The sequence below is a fragment of the Entelurus aequoreus genome, linkage group LG22 (assembly GCF_033978785.1).
Source record: "Entelurus aequoreus isolate RoL-2023_Sb linkage group LG22, RoL_Eaeq_v1.1, whole genome shotgun sequence".
Taxonomy (NCBI): Eukaryota; Metazoa; Chordata; class Actinopteri; order Syngnathiformes; family Syngnathidae; genus Entelurus; species Entelurus aequoreus.
In genome coordinates, this window is record NC_084752.1 from 39,165,049 (window position 1) to 39,189,900 (window position 24,852).

A 24,852-nucleotide genomic window follows, 5' to 3' on the forward strand; every position below is an offset into this window, starting at 1 on the left:
ATAAAAACAGTTACATAGAAACTAGTAATTAATGAAAATTTGTAAAATTAACTGTTAAAGGTTAGTATTATTAGTGGAGCAGCAGCACGCACAATCATGTGTGCTTACGGACTGTATCCCTTGCAGGCTGTATTGATATATATTGATATATAATGTAGGAAGCAGAATATTAATAACAGAAAGAAACAACCCTTTTGAGTGAATGAGTGTAAATGGGGGAGAGAGGTTTTTTGGGTTGGTGCACTAATTGTAAGTGTAGCTTGTGTTTTTTATGTGGATTTAATAATAATAAAAAAAAATTTTTAAAACGATACTGATAATAAAAAAACCGATACCGATAATTTCCGATATTACATTTTAACGCATTTATCGGCCGATATTATCGGCAGACCGATATTATCGGACATCTCTAACTACAATTATTCTCAACACAAAAGGAATAAGAGAAAAATGTAATTTAAAACATGTGTAAGCATGTACAACACTTAAGACCTTGAGCATATCAGTATAAGGAATTCAATGATGGAATGGTTTAATAAACGATGTACTAATACGATCCACTTTAAGAGGCTGTTCAGACAAAGTGTTTACACAAGTACCACAAAGAAGAGTTTGATCAACGTTTCAAACCTTATAGAAAATGAGATATTATTCATCTCAGTATGGGAATTATATATAGCTTCTTAAACAAGCTTAGCTGCTCTGCACACTCACTTTAGTGGGAAGCGACGTGTGAGGATTAGTTTTTATTGTATTACAAATGTTTTTTTAGTTTTTAGCTCAATGCCTTCACGATGGTTTGTATGTTGTATGTATTTGTACCTTGTTTTTAGACTTAGACTTCCTTTTTATTGTCATTCAAATTTGAAATTTACAGTACAGATAGGAACAAAATTGTGTTGCATTAGCTGGTTGTAGTGCAGGATAAAAGAGCAATAAGTTGCAGATATAAATGAATAGATTACTGTACAGATAAATATATTGCACTTGTGCATATGCATCCATGTTTATGGATGTATGTTATATTGTCTATGTGTACAGCTCCACTAATGGACATTGGAGTGTTACTTTCAAAGGCAAAATTAAAGTATTGCCAGAAACATAATTTTATATGGGACTTTATTGTATTATATGTATAGTACATGTTCCAAAAAGAAAAAAGCATAAAACACCAGCAGAATTAGAGATATTACAAGTCAAAGTGATGAAGCTTAGTGTTACGCACATGACTTGGTGTAACTAAACATTACCCTATAAGATGAAGGCAATTGCATTTTATTGATAATTGAAATGTATTCAATGTTTATAAATGAATATTTAAATATACTAAATGTAAAAAAGGGAATAAATATTCAAAATAAGATCATTAAATGAAATGTAGTTTGGTTACGCCATCATGAGCGCAACACAAGGTTGTAAAAGTTTCAACTACAATTCTAAATAAGATGTCAAAAGCAAACTGAAATCAAATACACACAGCTTAAAGCTTGATCAATACCTATTTAAATGTAGTAATACATAAATATGATGATTTATCAAAATATAAAAGAAATATACCTGAACAGAACGCTCATTATGGTTACACCAAAAAGTAACGCTATGAATCGCGTTTTTCCAAGTTTTTGGGGCATTTTTATGCTATTTCCAAGCATTTCCTTTTTATTATCGTTGATTTTAAATGGTCAAAGCAATGCATATTATATATGCATGCCCTAGTAAAAAAAAAAGTCATATTTATTTTGATTGTTACATTTTGAAGTACATTTGTGCAGGTGGGTGCGAATGTACTCATTACCAGAGCTGTACACTTTTATATTCCAGCCACTTCATCCATTTTTGGGGGGAATTGAGGGGATTATTTTAATGCGTTCAAGAGTCTTACGGCCTGAGGGAAGAAGCTGTTATAGAACCTGGAAGTTCTGCTACGGAGGCTGCGGAACATCTTTCTAGAGTCCAGCAGCGACCGTGAGTGAAGTGAAGTGAATTATATTTATATAGCGCTTTTCTCTAGCAACTCATAGCGCTTCACATAGTGAAACCCAATATCTAAGTTGCGTTTAAACCAGTGTGGGTGGCACTGGAAGCAGGTGGGTAAAGTTATCTTGCCCAAAGACACAAGGGCAGTGACTAGGATGGCAGAAGCGGGAATCGAACCTGGAACCCTCAAGTTGCTGGCACGGCCACTCTACCAACCGAGCTATGTTTGTACCTTGCTTTTAATGACTCCTGCTGCAAACCAAATTGATAATATGGACAATGAATTGTAAAAGGGGCAGGATTAAATACCCTTTGCTTCTTCCTACTCCTTTTCGGAGAAGTTGATGTGTCATATGGGACTGCATGCGTGTTCGGGATCAACTTAAACCATAACCATGTTTGTCACGTTTTAGCAATGAATAAGAGGATGTATTTACCTTGCTCCCTGGAGCACTTCTTGTCTTTAATGGTGGTTTCTGGCCCTCGACCCAGGACAACTGGCTGAAGATGGGGCAACATAATTGGTTTGTGCGTTTCCTCCTGACTGACAAGCCAACAAACGGACATGTTATCATCGTATGTAGCCCAAAACTATTTAGAATTGTATGTAGCCCAAAACTATTTTAGCATCGTATGTAGCCCAAAACTATTTAGCATTGTATGTAGCCCAAAACTATTTAGCATTGTATGTAGCCCAAAACTATTTAGCATTGTATGTAGCCCAAAACTATTTAGCATTGTATGTAGCCCAAAACTATTTTAGCATTGTATGTAGCCCAAAACTATTTAGAATTGTATGTAGCCAAAAACTATTTTAGCATTGTATGTAGCCCAAAACTATTTAGCATTGTATGTAGCCCAAAACTATTTAGCGTGCTGCTTTGTTGCCGACTCCTCAATTGTACTTAAGTCGCATGTTGATGACGTGAATGTTGGGGACTAAATAGACATGTGCTAAGGGTACGCAGCATGGAGCGCTACTGCCTACTGGCGCTGACGAGACGCTGGGCCGCCATCTTGGAGTGGTGATCCGCTCCACTCAGTGCAATTCATTTGGCAGGAGCAATGAACTGTCAGCGCATTTAATTCATTTTACCTCAGTGAATACCACTGATTTTAACCTGATTTTTTCTCATACGTGTAGCTATGATAAAGGACACATGTGTTATTATTCATAGTTTGCTCAACAGTAATAGAATATTCTTATATGCTATAAGTGACCAGACGTCCCAGATCAAAACTGGGAATATAATCCCAGAGAAGGGTCAGTTATTTTTAAATTGAAGAAACATTATGATTAGGTTATATATACATGCTACATAAACAATGTATGAATACATTAGATATCTATATATCTTATAGACTGTATCACTGTTGCTGCAGCAGCAGAGAGTTTATTCTGTCTTGACACTTTGTATAGAAATGTTGTATTACATTCTTCCCTTAAATGATCATGTTTACAGTGATTGTTTTATATGTATTTTTTATGTATGTCGCTTTGGATAAAAGTCCCACATATTTCACGATGGTGGGCTACACAAAATTGGGTTGGAAAGATAAACTAAATTTAGACTTGTGTAATACTGTATAGCCACTGTCCATCTGATTGTCTAGTTCGCTAACATGTATTATTCCCCCCTAAATAAAGGTTTATAAAATTTTTAAAAATTAAAATAAATAAAAAGTTAAACCTAATCAACATAGGTGTGCTATTTGGATTCACACTATGAAAAAAAATGTAAAAGGAATTGTACCTTTGCACCCTCATTATACTATTGGCTAAGTTTTATATTCATAAATGTAAGTTTCTCAATACCCGACCTGTGTTTTGTGTCTTTAAAAAAGAATTAGAACTCTACGTTAAAACACTCTCTACCTCTAACAACTAAAAAGATGTGAAAACTATAATGCTGTGTTCCAAATTTAAATTATTTACTGAACTTGTGTGAGCCTATGGCTTTGCACTTTGTTATGTGTATATATATATATATATATATATATATATATATATATATATATATATATATATATATATATATATATATATATATATATATATATATATATATACATATATATATGTACTTTAATCGTAATCTATATATATATATATATATATACATATATATATATATATACATACATGTATATGTGTATATATATATATATATATATATATATATATATATATATATATATATATATATAGATTAAGATTAAAGTACATATATATATATATATATATATATATATATATATATATATATATATATATATATATATATATATATATATATATATATATATATATACACATAACAAAGTGCAAAGCCATAGGCTCACACAAGTTCAGTAAATAATTTAAATTTGGAACACAGCATGTATATATATACATGTATATATATATATATATATATATATATATATATATATATATATATATATATATATATATATATATATATATATATATATATATATATAAATATATTGCATTCTATTTTAGTTACTTTATTGAGTTTACAACCTCCTTGCGCTGTTTTGTACTGTTTTTGTACTGTTTTTGTACTATTTTTGTACTTATTTTGATTATTATTATTTCTCAATTGTTTGTAAATGTTGCAATTTATAAATAAAGGTTTATAAAATTATATATATATATATATATATATATATATATATATATATATATATATATATATATATATATATATATATATATATAAATAATGTTTTTTTTTATTAAAACCTAAGTCGCAACCCATGGCTCTGTTTTTGTACTGTTTTTGTACTTATTTTGATTTTTATTATTTCTCAATTGTTTGTAAATGTTGCAATTTATAAATAAAGGTTTATAAAATTCAAAATATATATATACATATAAATAAATACAAAATTTAAAAACCTAAGTCGCATGACCAACCCCATGGTGCTGTTCTGCAATTGATAAATAAAGGTTTATAACATTTTAAAAAATAATTAAAAAAATAAACCTAAGTCGCATGATTTAGAAATCTACATTAAAACACTCTCTACCTCTGACAACCAAAAAGCTGTGAAAACCATGATTCTGTGTTCCAAATTTTAATTATTTACTGAACTTGTGTGAGCAATGGATTTACTCTTTGTTATATTGGTTTGTATTCTATTTTAGTTACTCTATTGAGTTTACAACCCCCTGGCGCTGATTTGTACTGTTTTTGTACTTGTTTTGATTATTATTATTTCTCTTTTGTTTGTAAATGTTGAAGATTATAAATAAAGGTTTATAACACATTTTTTTTTAAAAAATATTTAAAAAAAGACACGTTGCAGGCAAATAAACAAAACAAAAAAATAAAAAAAATTAAAAATTAGGTCGCATTTTGATGACGTCCATGTTGTTTACTCCTGACCTATCCTTAATCGCATGTTGATGACGTCAACGTTGGTCCTTAAATCGCATGTTGATGACGTCAATGCAGCGCTATGCCCATGTCTGGGGGAACATTCTGGAATTTTGACCGGCGCTCGTCCTTTTAGCCGTTTAAAATTGTTTCTTCTGTTAAGGTTGGTGCCTATTGTTATAATCGTACGTGTTTTGTGAATGTGTGTGTCTTAATTCAGTCGGTGGAAAACACCTTGATAATGTTAGCACTGTAGCTTGGCTAGCGTGTTAGCTGTAGCCGTGCAGGGCCGTACAGACGAGTCACTGTTATCACTCTTAATATTATATCTACATACTCTTAATAATATGTCTACATTCTATTAGATATGAGTTGAAAAAATCATTTTTGGCTGTCGCCTTAAGTGTATATGCGTTTATGGGATTCTCCAAATAAATAGGAATTAAACGAGTAACGGTGTGCGAGTAGAAGTATTTCATTGCACGTAAAATCGTACATTGTTTATTTTGGACCTATACTTTAAATGCTCGTTATTAGCTGTGATAAATGTCAATGTTCAATCATGTCAATTATTTTAGAGGCACTAAAAGTGTTTGGCAAGTTGTTGCATCAAATGGTGTGGGTTTCAGTTTCATTTCCGTGTCATCACAATCTTTTTTCTTTTTAAAAAAAAATATTTGTATTGATTGTTTACCAAAAATAACACCAGCCAAAACATACATAAATATATATAACATATATAAATATATACAAATAAAAACAAACCCCCCCCCCCACACACACACACACACACACTCACACACACATTCACACATCCATTGAGAGAAGCTTACATGAACTAGAGAACATCCAAAATGAAAAGAAAGTAAAATAAAAATAGCAAATAATAATAACAACTAGGGCTGGGCGATATGGCCTTTTTTTAATATCTCGATATTTTTAGGCCATATCGCGATGCACCATATATATGTGGATATTTTGCCTTAGCCTTGAATGAACACTTGATGCATATAATCACAGCAGTATGATGATTCTATGTGTCTACATTAAAACATTCTTCTTCATACTGCATTAATATATGCTCATTTTAAACTTTCATGCAAAAAGGGAAATCACAACTAAGTCAATTTAGCAAAAGTGTATTTATTAAACAGTTATTAAGCAGTGGCACAAACATTCATGTCATTTCCAAACCAGAAAGTGCAAGATTGTCAGAGACATTTTAAAACAAGCTATTAGTGCACTTTTGTGTATGATGTCACTAAGATGACTTATCAAAACAACACTAAATTAAAATGCACTTTTTGTACAGAACGCCACTACAATAGTTTAAAAACATGATGTCACACAAGATATTTCAATAAGTGTCAAATAAAAATGAGCTGCAAATAATAGGAAATCAAATAGTGTTTGTCCTTCACTATGTGGTAGGTTCCTGCGGACGTTATCTCCTTTTGTTGTCGACTCTTTTTTTTCATACGGTGTTGATCCGGAAATGTTTGCCTCGGCATTTTGATGGTGTGGGCGTGTGGCACCGCACGGAGATGTTGACATGCGGAGTAAGCACTCTTCATTCTCTAGCAGGTGACTTCTCAAATGATGCTACATATTAGCAGTAATGCTACTTTTTGAGTGGATTGTCCGCTGTATCGCAGTTTCTCTATATGTATAAGTGAAGTGAATTATGTTTACATAGCGCTCTTCTCTAGTGACTCGAAGCGCTTTTACATGGTGAAACCCAATATCTAAGTTACATTTAAACCAGTGTGGGTGGCATTGGGAGCAGGTGGGTAAAGTGTCTTGCCCAAGGACACAACAGCAGTGACTACGATGGCGGAAACGGGGATCAAACCTGGAACCCTCAAGTTGCTGGCACGGCCACTCTATCAACCAAGCTATACCGAGAGAAGCTTACATGAACTAGAGAAACTCCAAAATGAAAAGAAACTAAGATAATAACAAACAAAAATAGCTAATAATAATAACAATATTTCATACATTAACCATCTGACCAAACCAGTCTATTGACTTTTGCAGTCAAGATATTTCATCACAGGGCCCCTGGAGTCCTCCCGTTTTCTTTGAGTGGATTGTCCGCTGTATCGCAGTTTCTCCATATGTATAACTGAAACAAGTTCATGCAGCCAATTTTGAAAGTATGGAGGAGTTGGAGGTCATCACAATCTTCAACAAGAAAAAAATGCTGATTAAAATCACCATTCCATTGGAATTGAATTACGACATATGTTTCCTCTACCTCTGCTTCTTCTAAGGTTATCATCTCAAGGTAAACATGGTGAAGGAAACGGCTTTCTATGACATATTGGGTGTGAAAGCCAACGCCACTCCGGACGAACTCAAAAGGGCTTATCGCAAACTCGCTCTCAAATATCATCCTGACAAAAATCCTGCGGAAGGAGAGAAGGTAAGAAGTGGACTGCTGTTTTGTGCCGTGTATTCTGTGTGGTAGGGCTGGCCGATATGGCTGAAAACTTCATCGCAATATATTTTATTGGTATTTTTATAACCCATCTAAAATGAGGATCAAAAGACAAAAAATTAAATATACATTTTTATTTAAAAAATTTAATCCTCCTCTGATTGTCATCCCCTCAACCATTTAAGGCAGAAAAGGAAATGTCAACACCATCCATCCATCCATTTTCTACCGCTTGTCCCTTTTGGGGTCGCAGGGGGTGCTGGAGCCCAGGGCCGGCCCGTGGCATAGGCCGTACAGGCAAATGCTAAGGTCGCCGTCCATCAGGGGGCGCCACGCCAGTGCCACAAATGTTGGAGGAAAAAAATAAAAAAGTTGGTACTATTATTTCTAAATACATAAAATAATCCCACGTTAATTAAAATGCAAAGTAAAGCCTATTTAATAGAAATATTATTTGTTACAACATTACGCCCCCTCCCCCCGCACGGTGCGCCCCCTCCCTTCCCGTATCATGACTCTTACCACATCAAAAAATCAACACAAGATGTCAAAACGGCCAAAACTGTCAGGTGCCCAGGGAAGAAAAAATAGAAAAGAAGAGGAGGAGAAACGAGAAAAAGACAGAGGTAGCAGGTAGGTAACGTTAGCCTACATAAAATTATTTGTCTGTTACAGAATGTGATAGTAACCTGGCTTTTTAGCATTAAGCTAATGTTACATGATTCGGCAATTCCTAATCAATAAATAGCTAGTTCTGTTTTAACGTCGGGTTAATATTGTGGAGGGGGCTAAATTGTTATGGAAAATAATAATGTAACGTTAGGTAATTACAGTACTCCCTGGTGTACAGTAATCTGTAAGTCATTCTAGTTAATGCAATATTAAAAAGCACAAATAGAGAACTCTGTTGGATCCCCTTTTTTTGTAATATAGGTGTTAAAGTCATACTGGTTTGATATCTTGTTTTGTGCAGTGCCTTATTTATATTGTATTTTTAATTTATTTTATGCAACTTGTTGACACGTTTTATTTTGTGTTTATGTATGTAAAAAATATTGTATTTCATATATTCATTTTTTATTTTTTGTATTCATTTATTTATCCATAGTTTTTTTTTATCTTGTTAACAATTCTGATTGTTAATTTGCTTTCTTTAAGTAAAAAAAAAGGTAAAAGACAAAGCTATTCGGTTTCTTGTGAGTATATACACTTCACTGCCGATGTGGGAGGGCGCCACCTAAAATCTTGCCTAGGGCGCCAGATTGGTTAAGGCCGGGCCTGCTGGAGCCTATCTCAGCTGCATTCAGGCAGAAGTCGGGGTACACCCTGGACAAGTCGCCACCTCATCACATGGCCAACACAGATAGACAACATTCACACACTAGGGCCCATTTAGTGTTGCCAATCAATGTCAACACAACCATGAAAAACACTCAAACTATGTCAACAAAATCACATTGAACACTTGGCAATAACCTCTTAAAATGAAGGTGCAAAATAAAGGAATACGTATGAGATGCATAGTAAAGTGTAACAATGTAAACATTGTCTGCAGGTTTAGTTCCAGGAAGTTTTAGCTGTGCTTTAAAGGGTGAGTTGGTGTGGTATTAGCGGTTTTGGTGGGGACGAGCGCCTTGCATTATTTACAGGCCATATTGGTCGGACTACAGTGTTTCCCACATATTCATTTATTTGTGGTGCCCCGCCACGAAAGAATTACGTCCGCCACAAATCAAATTTAAAAAAAAAAAAAAAAAAATGTTGTTTTTGTTTTTGTCCTGTCCAGCTTCTCAGGCAAATCATATAGTTAATGTAGATGCCCATATAGGCTGTTCAGATTTACTTTACCAAAGAGAAGTGTAGGATACTTCTCTTGTTGCCTTATTTGTATTTGACCACTACTGTTTTCTGTTTATTTGTTACTGACTGTGGCAGGACACCTCTGCCTCTGTTTCACTTTATGTTGCTGGTAAATGATATGGTTGTAGTAGTAGGCTAAAGTTAAATTATTTAGTATGCACTAATTAAAGGGGCAGAGCTTTAAGAGACATTTTAGCTTTTATATTTTATGAGATATATTTTTTGTAAGAACCACAATTAATAAATATATTTCAGTGAATAATGTATTGTTCAAATCTGTATATAAATATGTACATAAAGTGTTGTAATTATATTGTAAAATGGATGGATGGATGGACGTTTAAAACAAAACTGTTATTATTAATTAGTAAGTATACATTTTTTGAGCCTTTTTAGAGAAAATCATATCATTGCAGTAAATTATGCAAATTGTTCGATGATGTCATGGTGACCACGCCCATAGCCACGCCCCCACCGCCACAGGTATCTTGGCAGTTTATGACTACAGTCGGTCTTTTGAAAAATCCATAAAACTGACACTCTCAGGTGACGTTTCCTGTCTTATCCACCATTTCTTTGCTGTCTGCAGCACTCATTTGTAGTTTCTCTTCTCACGCCATGTAAAGAATCAACCGTGATACGACAAGAGGGCGCAACCAAACGTGATACTGTTAGTTGATTGGCTGATGGCGTGCCTTTATGTTCATGCAACCAACGTTGCTTTGCGACTTTCGGTTTCTTCCGACAAAGAAAGGGGGAAAAAAATAATAGGATGCATTTTTAGTTAACATTGATTACGTGTCGATGGCGATACAGATTGGTGTCGTTTTATCAGCCAGCCCTGCTGTGTGCCTCTGTATTTACTGCATGTCTCATGCCGTTTGTGTTTGACATACCCTTTGTAGTTCAAGCAAATCTCACAGGCGTACGAAGTCTTGTCAGATGCTAAGAAAAGAGACATTTATGACCGTGGAGGAGAAAAGGCCATAAAAGAAGGAGGTGGTGGCGGCGGAGGAGGAGGAAGCTTTGCATCGCCAATGGACATCTTTGACTTGTTTTTTGGAGGCGGGAGTCGGATGCACCGAGAAAGAAAAGGTACAGACACATGCCCTGCAAAAAGTCAGTGTTCAAAAACAAGAAAAACAAATACAAAAACGAGGGGTATTTTATTTGAACTAAGCAAAATGATCTGCCAATAGAACAAGAAAATTTGGCTTGTCAAGAATTTCCAAAACAAGTCAAATTAGCTAACCTCAATGAACCCAAAAATAGCTTAAAATAAGTATATTCTCACTAATAACACGTGCAATTTTCTTGGTAGAAAACAAAAGAGACCTTTTTGCTCAATATGTTGAAAAACATTCTTAAATGAAGTAAATGCTAGTGCCATTATCTTGACATAATGATATGTGCTGAAACCAGCAAACTTATACTAAAAACTAGAGATGTCGATAAATGCTTTAAAATGTAATATCGGAAATTATCGGTATCATTTTTTTTTTTAATCGGTATCGTTTTTTTTAAAAAATTTTATTTGTATTTTTTTTAATTAAATCCACATAAAAAACACAAGATACACTTACAATTAGTGCACCAACCCAAAAAACCTCCCTCCCCCATTCAAACTCATTCACTCAAAAGGGTTGTTTCTTTCTGTTATTAATATTCTGGTTCCTACATTATATATCAATATATATCAATACAGTCTGCAAGGGATACAGTCCGTAAGCACACATGATTGTGCGTGCTGCTGCTCCACTAATAGTACTAACCTTTAACACTTCATTTTACTAATTTTCATTAATTACTAGTTTCTATGTAACTGTTTTTATATTGTTTTACTTTCTTTTTTATTCAAGAAAATGTTTTTAATTTATTCATCTTATTTTATTTTATTAATTTAAAAAAAAAAGACCTTATCTTCACCATACCTGGTTGTCCAAATTAGGCATAATAATGTGTTAATTCCACGACTGTATATATCGGTTGATATCGGTATCGGTTGATATCAGTATCGGTAATTAAAGAGTTGGACAATATCGGAATATCGGCAAAAAGCCATTATCGGACATCCCTACTAAAAACTAATTTATTGTTCTTAATGGAAAGGCAACAAGGCAAGTGTTTGTTACTCTCGGGGTCTCCTAGCCGCTCAGGCAAATCCTATTGTTTAAAAATGCATTTTTCCACGGATAACATGACATCATCGCGCCAAGTGCGTGCTCTTTCAGTCAATTAGTGCACATATATACAGCCCGGCCCCCTGCCAAAATGTTTTTAATTGTAATTTTGAGGAATTTATCTAAATGTGCATGAACTATTTCTGTTCAAAATTGTTTGAAATGTTAAATGTTTAAATATTAACTGTCAGTTTACTGTACTGTGCCAACTGTACTACTATATGAGTACCTATTTTCTATTGTTTCATTGGAAATAAAACAGCAAAGTCCATTTGGCTGTCATCTGTTTTAATTATGAGACACAAATGTGGCAATCGTGATTTTTTATTTCATGCTTGAAATAAAAAATGATTACTTTAAAAAAGTAGTTTTCTACTTGTGAGTGTTGATGACACAACAGTTGAAATTCTAGTTTCAAGCATGTTTTACTCAATATAGCTCATCAAATCTCAGCAACAAGCTGTAATATCTTACTGAGATCATTTAGGAGCAAAACACTTAAAACAAGTAAAACACTCTAACATAAAATCTGTTTAGTGGTAAGAATTATCTTATTAGAAGAAAATAAGCAAATATCACCCTTATTTGAGATATTGCATCTTACTTAGATTTCACTTTTTGCAGTGTACCATGTACATGTTGTTTTGTCTTTACTTTTGAACTGTGGATCAGTACTCATGCAATGTCATTACCTGCTGAAGAATAAAATATATATATATATATATCAGTTGATGATTTCTTCCTCCCACTACAGGGAAGAACATCGTGCACCAGATTTCAGTGACGCTTGATGATCTTTACAATGGCGCCACCAGGAAGTTGTCTGTTCAGAAGAATACCATTTGTGAGAGATGTGAAGGTACATTCTAGCCTATGATTAGCACGTGCTTTGATTTTCTCTAATAATAATAATTCATTGTATTTATAATGCACTTTATAGTTTTAACAAATCTCAAAGTGCAACAATGGGTATTAAAAACAAGCATAAAAACAGGAAGGTGAGCCATAAAATATTAAAAACAACTTAAAAGTGCTTAGGAGGGGAATGTGCTGTTGAAAAGAGAGTTTTGAAGGATTCCACTGTCTGTGGGGTTTTGTTGTGGTTTGGGAGAATGTTCCAGGGGCGGGGTGCAGATGAGCAGAGGGCAGGGTCCCCCCCTCGTGCAAAGCTTGGTTCTGGGTGTGAGACAGTTTGATTTGCTGGACCAGGGGCGTCTGGGGCTGGTTTAAGGGGTTCAAAGTTCTTTCAGATGGGATGGGGCGTTTCCCCCACCCACAGAAAGCACGCCTCTTCTTTTCCACCGGAGCGCTCCAATAAAACCCACTCAGATCTTCAGTTTCTAGCCGATACTACATAAAAATAACGTAAAATAACGCAGTAACGCATCATGCAGTAACGGTAACTGAGTTACTGTATATAAAAAAATAACGCGTTAGATTACTAGTTACCGCCGAAACTAACAGTGTTACAGTAACGCGTTACTTAGTAATGGGTTAGTCCCAACACTGTTTGTTACTGACTGTGGCAGGACACCTCTGCCTCTGTTTCACTTTATGTTGCTGGTAAATAATATGATGAGCAGATGGCAGGGTCCCCCCTCGTGCAAAGCTTGGTTCTGGGTGTGAGACCGTTTGATTTGCTGGACCAGGGGTGTCTGGGGCTGGTTTAAGGGGTTCAAAGTTCTTTCAGATGGGATGGGGCGTTGCCATGGATGCACTGGTGGGTAAGGAGGGAGATTTTAATATTGGATTCTGTCTTATATGGGGAGCCAGTGAAGACCAAGCCGAGGATTGCCTGATAGGATGGTATAGCCCAGAGGGATCCAAAGTGCGGCCCGCAGCACAATTGTTAGCATTTTAACATTAGCATGCTGGCTTTTTTTGGATAATTTTGCAGGGACACGCCTCACCTTCAAATATTTTGGTACTTGATGAATGATACCTTTTTAGTATGCCAGCTTTTTTTTAGTTAATAATTGACATGATTGAACATTTTGATGCAAGCTAATGTTGGCAGGCTAGCCTAAAAAAAATTCAGGTACACACCTCAAAGTAATATATTTCGATAATTGACGCATGTCACAATTAGCATTTATTAATGCTGACATTAACATGCTAGATTATTTTTTTATATAGCTAATTTAGCGGATACAAACCTCAGTGTCATATTTTGGTACTTCACAAATTGTAACTGTAAACATTCTATTGTTAGCATCGTATTGTTACTCTGCCAGCTTTTTTAACTCAATTTGCGCATCTTTTTTTGTAATTTGATGCTATCTGGCTAGCATGCTAACTGTTAGCATTTCAGTTTTGGCTGTTTAGCATTCATACAAAAATTCTACTGAAATTGCATTTTCTAGTTCTTTTTTTAAAAAAAATCTGTATATTGTACTGATTTTGAAGGTGAAAACTATCAACATGGCCCCCTCATACTTTGATTTTATCAGTCTGTGGCCCCTCAGAGGAAACAGGGGTGGCAGTTAAACCAACCCCTACCTGTAAGAAAACAACTATAAGTATAACCCATTTAAAACAGTTAGTATTTTCCCATGCAGTGTGTTTTCTCGTGACCTCCTTGCTTTTATCTTATGTCCGCTAGTAAACTTTGTTTTGTTCTAAGGGCTCCTGTTTGTCGGCTCACAGAGCAGTTTTGGCCAGTTCCTTATCTGTTTTGAAGAAGCAGCAGCGCTCCTTTCTGGGCGAGAGGGGCTGGTTTTGCTCTACATAAGCTGACTCTTTTTGTTTGGGTTTAGACCTCGCTTGCTGATGCTACTGTCGCATTGTAAGAGCTGGTCTCCTGAAGCTTTAGTAAAACGTGGTATTGTACCATTCTGTCTCTGGGGTCCTTTTTACTCAACATATATGTCATCCAAAAGAATTTGGGTTTTATTCCCTGAGCGGAAGACTGGTCACACGCAACCACAGCTTATTTCATGGTGTGTTGTCAGGTCGCGGCAGTCGTAAAGGGGCCGCCCAGATGTGCATGACGTGCCACGGTACGGGCATGCAGGTGCGCGTGCACCAACTCTTGCTAGGTATGGTCCAGCAGGTGTCCACAGTGTGTCACAGCTGCCAGGGCCAAGGGCAGCGAATCAGCCAGAAGGACCGCTGCAAAGCCTGCGCGGGTCGGAAGATCCTGCGACAGAAGAAGATCCTGGAGGTGCACATTGACAAGGGTGAGAAGCCCACGCTTGGCCAGGAAAAGGTGGACACCAACTCAAGCCTCAATGTGATGTGCACAGGAATGAAAGATGGGCAGAAGATACTGTTCCAGGGGGAGGGAGACCAGGAGCCAGGACTTGAGCCAGGTGACATCATCATTGTCCTGGACCAGCAGGAACATCCACAATTCACCAGGTAATGGTTTCTCTTCTCATTTAGGTATTTTGTTTTCAATGGTCCAGTGTATTTGTCCTCACAGCCAACTGCTGCCCAACATGGAATACAATACAATAACATGCTTTTTTATTGTTGCTATGTAAAGTAAGTTTAAAAGCCACTCCGATTAACTTTTTACACCACGGGTGTCCATTACATGGATGGCGAGATAGCGGTCGATGGCAGAGTGTGTGTCAGTCGATGGCAGAGGGTGTGTCAGTCGATGATTTTCTATATTTTGAAATACAAATGTAGACACTCCTTTGAGACGCACGTAATAAAAGTGTTTGTATAATCCCGTGATGTTTTTTGCTGCTCAATTAAGCACAAAATTTGCGCCGCATAAAACGTGATGTCGCTACTGGTCCCACGTTTCCAGAAAACAAATGTTAAAAAAGCAAAATAAATCCATGTCCAGCTGCTTACAGACGTACAGTATATTAGTCAACTTTTATTGCAAAGGAATATTGGTTGATTGGCTTCCTTGACTACTAATGATCGGTATCGACCCCGAAAAAGAAGATACTGGTCGATCTCTAGTTGTTGCACATTAATAACATATCGCACAATAATGACGATCCTATGACACAGTATGAGGAGTAAATATTTGGACAATGAGAGTAAAGATACTGCACAGTATTTCTACAGAGAAAATTCAGGCCACCAGCTAGGGTTGCACAGGGGTGGAAATTTACCACGGGAAGTTAAACTCGGGAAGTTTGGAAATATTGACCATTTTTTTGATTATTCAAAGTTGGACACCGTCCATGGGAATGAATGGGAATATATGGAAATGAATGGGAATATATGAGAATGAATGGGAATGAATGGGAATATATGAGAATGAATGGGAATATATGGGAATTAATGGGAATATATGAGAATGAATGGGAATGTATGCGAATGAATGGGAATATATGGGAATGAATGGAAATGAATGGGGATATATGGGAATGAATGGGAATATATATGGGAATGAATGGGAATATATGGGAATGAATGGGAATATATATGGGAATATATGGGAATGAATGGGAATATATGGAATGAATGGGAATATATGGGAATGAATGGGATTATACGGGAATTGATGGGAATATATGCGAATGAATGCGAATATATGGGAATGAATGGGGATATATGGGAATGAATGGGAATATATGAAATATATGGGAATGAATGGGAATATATGGAATTAATGGGAATATATATGAGAATGAATGGGAATATATGCGAATGAATGGGAATATATGGGAATGAATGGAAATTAATGGGGATATATGGGAATGAATGGGAATATATGGGAATGAATGGGAATATATGGAATATATGGGAATGAATGGGAATATATGGAATTAATGGGAATATATATGAGAATGAATGGGAATATATGAGAATGAATGGGAATATATGGGAATTAATGGGAATATATGAGAATGAATGGGAATGTATGCGAATGAATGGGAATATATGGGAATGAATGGGAATATATGGAATATATGGGAATGAATGGGAATATATGGAATTAATGGGAATATATATGAGAATGAATGGGAATATATGAGAATGAATGGGAATATATGGGAATTAATGGGAATATATGAGAATGAATGGGAATGTATGCGAATGAATGGGAATATATGGGAATGAATGGAAATGAATGGGGATATATGGGAATGAATGGGAATATATGGAATGAATGGGAATATATGGAATTAATGGGAATATATATGAGAATGAATGGGAATATATGCGAATGAATGGGAATATATGGAAATGAATGGAAATTAATGGGGATATATGGGAATGAATGGGAATATATGGGAATATATGGAATATATGGGAATGAATGGGAATATATGGAATTAATGGGAATATATAAGAGAATGAATGGGAATATATGAGAATGAATGGGAATATATGGGAATTAATGGGAATATATGAGAATGAATGGGAATGTATGCGAATGAATGGGAATGAATGGAAATGAATGGGGATATATGGGAATGAATGGGAATATATATGGGAATGAATGGGAATATATGGGAATGAATGGGAATATATATGGGAATGAATGGGAATATATGGGAATATATGGGAATGAATGGGATTATACGGGAATTAATGGGAATGAATGCGAATATATGGGAATGAATGGGGATATATGGGAATGAATGGGAATATATGGGAATGAATGGGAATATATGGAATTAATGGGAATATATATGAGAATGAATGGGAATATATGCGAATGAATGGGAATATATGGGAATGAATGGGAATATATATGGGAATGAATGGGAATATATGGAATGAATGGGAATATATGGGAATGAATGGGAATATGAATGGGAATATATATGGGAATGAATGGGAATATATGGAATATATGGGAATGAATGGGAATATATGGAATTAATGGGAATATATATGAGAATGAATGGGAATATATGAGAATGAATGGGAATATATGGGAATTAATGGGAATATATGAGAATGAATGGGAATGTATGCGAATGAATGGGAATATATGGGAATGAATGGAAATGAATGGGGATGTATGGGAATGAATGGGAATATATATGGGAATGAATGGGAATATATGGAATGAATGGGAATATATATGGGAATGAATGGGAATATATGGGAATGAATGGGAATGAATGGGAATATATGGAATGAATGGGAATATATATGGGAATGAATGGGAATATATGGGAATGAATGGGAATATATGGGAATGAATGGGATTATACGGGAATTAATGGGAATATATGCGAATGAATGCGAATATATGGGAATGAATGGGGATATATGGGAATGAATGGGAATATATGGGAATGAATGGGAATATATGGAATATATGGGAATGAATGGGAATATATGGAATTAATGGGAATATATATGAGAATGAATGGGAATATATGCGAATGAATGGGAATATATGGGAATGAATGGAAATTAATGGGGATATATGGGAATGAATGGGAATATATATGGGAATTAATGGGAATATATGGAATGAATGGGAATATATGGGAATGAATGGGAATATATATGGGAATATATGGAATGAATGGGAATGAATGGGATTATACGGGAATTAATGGGAATATATGCGAATTAATGCGAATATATGGGAATGAATGGGGATATATGGGAATGAATGGGAATATATGGAATATATGGGAATGAATGGGAATATATGGGAATATATGGAATGAATGGGAATATATATGAGAATGAATGGGAATATATGCGAATGAATGGGAATATATGGGAATGAATGGAAATTAATGGGGATATATGGGAATGAATGGGAATATATGGAATATATGGGAATACATGGGAATGAATGGGAATATATGGGAATGAATGGTGAATGACAGTAATGATATATTATTGGGCACTTGTCTATATGCTGCTGCATCTTTGTGGCATACCTGACGTAGCTCTTTGCACAGTATTTGCAAATGTACACCACCTTTCTGCCTGCATTGGTTGGGGTGAAATGTCTCCACACATCATACGTGGCATTATTCTCTTTGTATGTATTTATTCTTGTAAAAGACTAATGCAATGCCACACACAGATATAAATAGTCAGCTAAACAACTGGAGTAGTCTTTAAAAATATTTGAGTGATGGACAAATGAATAGAAATAGGCTAGATGAATGAATGAACATGCTAAATCAAACTATAAGCTACATTCTTGTATGACAACAGAATGGCTAGCAGAACAGCAGGCTGAAGATACTACACCTTTTCATTTACTATTTGCTACTTCAACTTTACACATCACAAAAAAGGTCAATTCGGATCGCTAACGTTGTTAGCATAAATGAATGGGATTTAACATAGGGAAAATGAGCATCACAGCTAACGGAGAAATATAGTAACAAGCAATTACACCTCTATTAAACTTAAATACCATAGATGAAATATATTTACCCCAGTTATATCATCAACACTTACCTGACTGGATGAAGTCCTTGGTCTCAAATACTAGTGTGGCCTCAATAGCCCTGCTGTAGTGTGGAGCATGCTGGCAATTATCTGAGCATGTGATGGAGGAATGCACAGTGCAGGGTTGAAATTCTACTGAATTTGCATGAAATCAGGTTGTTTTAACTAATAATCATGCTGCAAGACCTAGCATGTTGCATTCAATGTTTATTCCCATTCATTTCCCATTAATTCCCGTTAATTCCCATGGAAAGTTTCCAACTTTGAATATTCCTGAAATGTTGCAACCCTACCGCCAGCTATGATCCATGTAAGCTGCTCAGGGCATTCTGAGCTTGTAGGAGGCACCAAAACCACAACAATAGGAATGTCAGCCACACTACTTTGTACTACTCAGCGCATGAAAAACACAATTGTTATTATTTTTATTGAAAGTGGACCATATAATATTTCTTTCTGTCTTGCCTCTGGTGAGGGCGGTCGCATCTTTCTCCGCTCCCTCCTTCCCAGCTTGCTCTCTTCGTTTTTGTCTTGTATGAACTTTTTTGAAGCCTTTTTCTTTGCGCTGTCCTCAAATCTAAACATCAAACATGGATATGATCAGCTGGACTCTCGACGCAATCGACAGTCTTTTTGACGAGGAAAAGAGGTTCGGGGGAGCCTGGCTGCCCCGATGGAACCCTTGTTACGGGGTATGTGAGAGATTCCTTGGATAAATGGAGAATCATGTGCCTCTGTCCTTTCCATCGAGGACGTGGAAGACATCTACCTATTTGGAACCGTGATCGCGGGGCATTGCTCTGGTGTATGGTCAAATTCGGAAGACGATGGCAGCCACTCAAGGAGCCCAAAGGCTGTTCGTCACAGACTGTGGCGATTTCTGATCTGAATCGCAAGATGGATCACATCATGGAGACGTTTGCTGAGAAGGAAAATTGAATACAATTTGAGAAGAACCAGCATGGACAAATAGAGCAGGCGAGTCATTGTTTTTTTTCTGACTGCTCGCGGAAAACAACATCCTAATCAACGATTTGACTCCCTCGAATGGCCTTGACGCTGTGTTATCAAAAACACCCCAGAGGAGACCTCAACTATGGACGCTTTTGACCTCCCTTTCTCTCAACAACACCCGGTGTCGAACTCGGATCGGCCCCAGTCCACAAAAACATTTCAACATCACACCCAAGACAATTGGGCATACATGCACGCACCGCCCCTCCCCCAACCACGCCTTCACCACCGCTTGTTTACTCCACCTCCCCCTCCCTCTGTTGCGAGTTTGTTGTGATTAAATGTAACGTGCAAATGAGTTTTTTTCCCTTGGACTCAGTCTGGACCCCCTCCCGTAGGTCCAGCCTTTGATTGATATTTTTTTTACTCTTTCCACCCCTTTCCCAATATCACCTTTTTCCCACCTTTTTTTAAGGAGCGCCGTAAAAATGGCTGCCCCGTCGGCGGTCTCGTCTTGTCTCCCTGTAAAGCAGGGGTCACCAACCTTTTTGAAAGCAAGAGCTACTTCTTGGGTAGTGATTAATGCGAAGGGCTACCAGTTTGATACACACTTAAATAAATTGCCAGAAATAGCCAATTTGCTCAATTTACCTTTAACTCTATGTTATTATTAATAATGAATGATACTTACACTTAATTGAACGGTTTAAAAGAGGAGACAACACGAAAAAAATGACAATTCAATTTTGAAACATAGTTTATCTTCAATTTCGACTCTTTAAAATTCTAAATTCAACCGAAAAAAAGAAGAGAAAAACTAGTTAATTCGAATCTTTTTGAAAAAATTAAAAAAAGAATTTATGGAACATCATTAGTAATTTTTCCTGATTAAGATTAATTTTAGAATTTTGATGACATTTTTTAAATAGGTTAAAATCCAATCTGCACTTTGTTAGAATATATAACAAATTGGACCAAGCTATATTTCTAACAAAGACAAATCATTATTTCTTCTAGATTTTCCAGAACAAAAATTTTAAAAGGAAATTCAAAAGACTTTGAAATAAGATTTAAATTTGATTCTACAGATTTTCTAGATTTGCCAGAATATTTTTTTTGAATTTTAATCATAGTAAGTTTGAAGAAATATTTCACAAATATTCTTCGTTGAAAAAACCGAAGCTAAAATGAAGAATTAAATTAAAATGTATTTATTGTTCTTTACAATAAAAAAAAAAAAATTTACTTGAACATTGATTTAAATTGTCAGGAAAGAAGAGGAAGGAATTTAAAAGGTAAAAAGGTGTATGTGTTTAAAAATCCTAAAATCATTTTTAAGGTTGTATTTTTATCTAAATTTGTCTTTCTGAAAGTTATAAGAAGCAAAGTAAAAAAAATTAATGAATTAATTTAAACAAGTGAAGACCAAGTCTTTAAAATATTTTCTTGGATTTTCAAATTCTATTTGAGTTTTGTCTCCCTTAGAATTAAAAATGTCGGGCAAAGCGAGACCAGCTTGCTAGTAAATAAATACAATTAAAAAAATAGAGGCAGCTCACTGGTAAGTGCTGCTATTTGAGCTATTTTTAGAACAGGCCAGCGGGCTACTCATCTGGGGCCGTACTTATCAAGCTTCTTAGAATGACTCCTAAGAAGTCTGCTAAGAGTTGACTTAAGAGTAAATAAATTCTTGGCTGAAAGATGCACTTAAAAGTTAGTTATCAAGCGTCTTACTCACACTTTCAGCGAAGTGTAGGACTGAATCTTAAGTGTCACACTCAGAGCTGAATTACGACATTACTATGTGCCGTAAACGCAATTTTAGGTGACGTCATTTCTGTGTCCATAGAAACGACCAATCACGGAAGGGAATCCCTTGTCTAAGAATAAAGAAATATCTTGGAAATATTTAAGTGGACAATGGGAGTGTATATTTTGACAATAAACTACAAAATAATACAAAACAAACTAGTCCCCGCCGGCACTCACGCTACCGCTCCCTCTCTTCTCTCGCCCACACACTCACTGACGTCACTCACCTCACGGCCACACACATACGCTACTGTCATAACATTTTCTTTCCAATTCATTAATTAGGCAACTCATTTGAAACTGTTGTGGGTGGCTCTATATATACTAGCCCACTGCAGACACATGCAGAAATCAACAAAGAATCGAAAAGTATTAAATCTGTGACAAAAATAATATCCGCTCTGTCTAAACGATACCGTTTGATCAGCTGCTCGTCATCAAAAAAAACAAAAACATTGTTCCATTCCCTGAATGTTGGCGCACGTCTCTCTCGCCTCAGTGCCATCCCCTGCTGGCAACTCCTAACCACTTAAGACACCTCTGAAGGTCTCTTAAATATCGTGGAGAGTAGGAGTGATTCTTAGACTTAAGAACGTTGATAAAAAGCTTTTATTCTTAAGTTTGAGAGTAGGACTAAATTTCGCAAATTCTCAGGACTTAAGTGTAAAATGGCACTCTAAGAAGCTTGATAAGTACGGCCCCTGGTCCTTACGGGCGACCTGGTGCCCGCGGGCACCGCGTTGGTGACCCCTGGTGTAACGTATGTCTGCTCTTAGTGGGACCGTGCCGAAAATGTACTTTTCAGTTCTTATGCGTCTTGTGCATGTTAAGAATTGACAACAAATAATCTTGAATCTAATTAAATGTGGGAACGTCCTCTACGGCTGTGGTCTCCAGGAGAGGAGAGGACTTGACCATGTCCATGGAGTTACAGCTGGTAGAAGCCCTGTGCGGTTTCCAGAAGCCCGTCCAGACACTTGACAAGCGCACCCTCCTCATCACCTCCCATCCAGGTGAGTCCGGCGACTCTCTGAACCTCTTTTAAGGTAACAAACGCGAGAAACCCTCTCGTCCACAGGGGAACTGATCAAACCGGGCGACACCAAGTGCGTCTGCAACGAGGGGATGCCAATGCACCGCCGGCCCTTCGAGAAAGGCAAACTTATAATTCACTTTTCTGTAAGCGACGCCTCTTTACACGTGTGCTGGAATTTTGAAAAGATTGCACGGCGTTTGTAGAAATCCTCCCTTCTTTTTCCTGTAGGTGGTGTTCCCAAAAGCCAACTTCCTCCCAAAGAACAAGCTGAAGGAGCTGGAGCGCTACCTCCCGGTCAAGGAGGACGCGGAGCAGCCGGAGAGCATGGATGACGACCTGTACATCTATGCCGACCTGGAGGACTGTGACGTGGAGAACCGCAAGCGGCAGCGGCATCAACACTACTACGTGGACGAGGACGACTACGCCAGCAGCGGAGGTGTTCAGTGCCAGACGTCCTAAACCACCACACCATTCATGTTACAAAAAAGCCCAACCCTTCATCTTCTTAAGTGAAGCGCCTTTTTTTTTTTTTTTTTGCACTTTTTTTGTTTTGTTTTGGTTTTACATTTGTCAGCTGTCCAGCTCAACCACAAAGTTGTCCATGGTCATTGGTTTTTTTCCCCCAAAGGCGGTGGCCAGTGGACTTTTTGTTGTGGCTGCAAAGACACTGTGGCAAAATGTGGTGGTCTTACGTGTCTGGACAAGGCAGCAGCATTCAAATACCAGGATGGAAGAACTCTTTTGTAGTGTTTCTAAATCCCTTGCAGTTCAACGTGTGTGTCAAGGTGTGAACGCCAACTTGATTTTATTACATTTTATGCCATTTTACCCTTTTTAAAAGGGCTGTTTTCTAAACAGTACCCGATCTTAACACGATGACCTACAAAGGTACATTTAAAAAAAAAAAAAAAACTAATTTATAAGAGTGTTGATTTTGGTTAACGTGCAATGTGAGTTGCCATCAGTGTGTTAAAAATGTCTGCTGTTGAAGGTGTGAGTGACACCTCAAACATTATAGTCACCTTTTAAAAACAGCAGCATTTTATTTACCTTAGGGACCAACATGTGGGTTTTAATCATGGAGGTAAAGGCCTAAAAGTTATGTGAACTGACTGACTTGGTAGGTGGGAGGCTGCAGGGTGCACACCTCATACCTCAATAAAGTGATTGTCTTAAGACACTTTGTTGTGGGGTTTCTTTTTCATTTGGATGTTTTTTCATCTGTTCTCCATCCTTTCAAAGAAAACACATTGTTTTGTTTTCATTCATCCTTTAAGGCAGTGCTTCTTAACCTGGCTTCCATGGAACCCTAAAGGTTAGTTAGGTGAGTCGGCCTCAGGGGTTCAAAACACACCCGACTCATCGTGTAAATACAAACTTCTCCCTATCGGCGTATTACGGATACGGCAACAGCAGACTGGTTTGCGGGTGTGTCATTTGTTGTGAGTTTATGCACTGTGTTGCTTTTGTTCTTTGAACATTAACGAGAGTGTTGCGTTCAAATGTCTATTAAGTACATCAATAGTAAGGATGGTGCGTTTAAGTGTTTACCAAGTAAAACATAAACGAGAGTGTTGCGTTCAAATGTCTACTAAGTACATCAATGGTAAGGATGGTGTGTTCAAGTGTTTACCAAGTAAAACATTAACGAGAGTGTTGCGTTCAAATGTCTATTAAGCACATCAATAGTAAGAATGTTGTGTTCAAATGTTTACCAAGTAAAACATAAACGAGAGTGTTGCGTTCAAATGTCTACTAAGTACATCAATAATAAGGATGGTGTGTTCAAGTGTTTACCAAGTAAAATAATAGTGTTGCATTCAAATGTCTACCAAGTGCATTAAAAGTAAGAATGTT

At 36.4% G+C, this 24,852-nt stretch overlaps 2 protein-coding genes across 5 annotated transcripts in view; one reads left to right on the plus strand and one right to left on the minus strand.

The window, feature by feature from the left end:
- LOC133639669 (aprataxin-like) overlaps positions 1-2,881 on the minus strand; it is an 80,438-nt gene extending 77,557 nt beyond the window's left edge. For all 4 annotated transcript variants that reach the window (XR_009823831.1, XM_062033174.1, XM_062033175.1 and 1 more), the window contains exon 1: positions 2,415-2,881. Coding sequence is in view for 3 of the 4 variants with exons in the window: in XM_062033175.1 (XP_061889159.1) it covers positions 2,415-2,552 (138 nt within the window). In the remaining variant the exon portion in view is untranslated. The remainder of the gene's footprint in view (positions 1-2,414) is intronic.
- A 2,501-nt stretch (positions 2,882-5,382) lies between these two features.
- LOC133639671 (dnaJ homolog subfamily A member 1-like) lies at positions 5,383-24,154 on the plus strand. The gene is made up of 9 exons (XM_062033178.1): positions 5,383-5,526; positions 7,637-7,788; positions 10,569-10,758; positions 12,598-12,702; positions 14,795-15,022; positions 15,089-15,203; positions 22,854-22,969; positions 23,035-23,135; positions 23,221-24,154. Exons 2-9 carry the CDS (start codon positions 7,657-7,659, stop codon positions 23,452-23,454), a joined length of 1,221 nt encoding a protein of 406 aa, XP_061889162.1. The 5' UTR covers positions 5,383-5,526; positions 7,637-7,656; the 3' UTR covers positions 23,455-24,154.
- Positions 24,155-24,852: the final 698 nt, after the last annotated feature.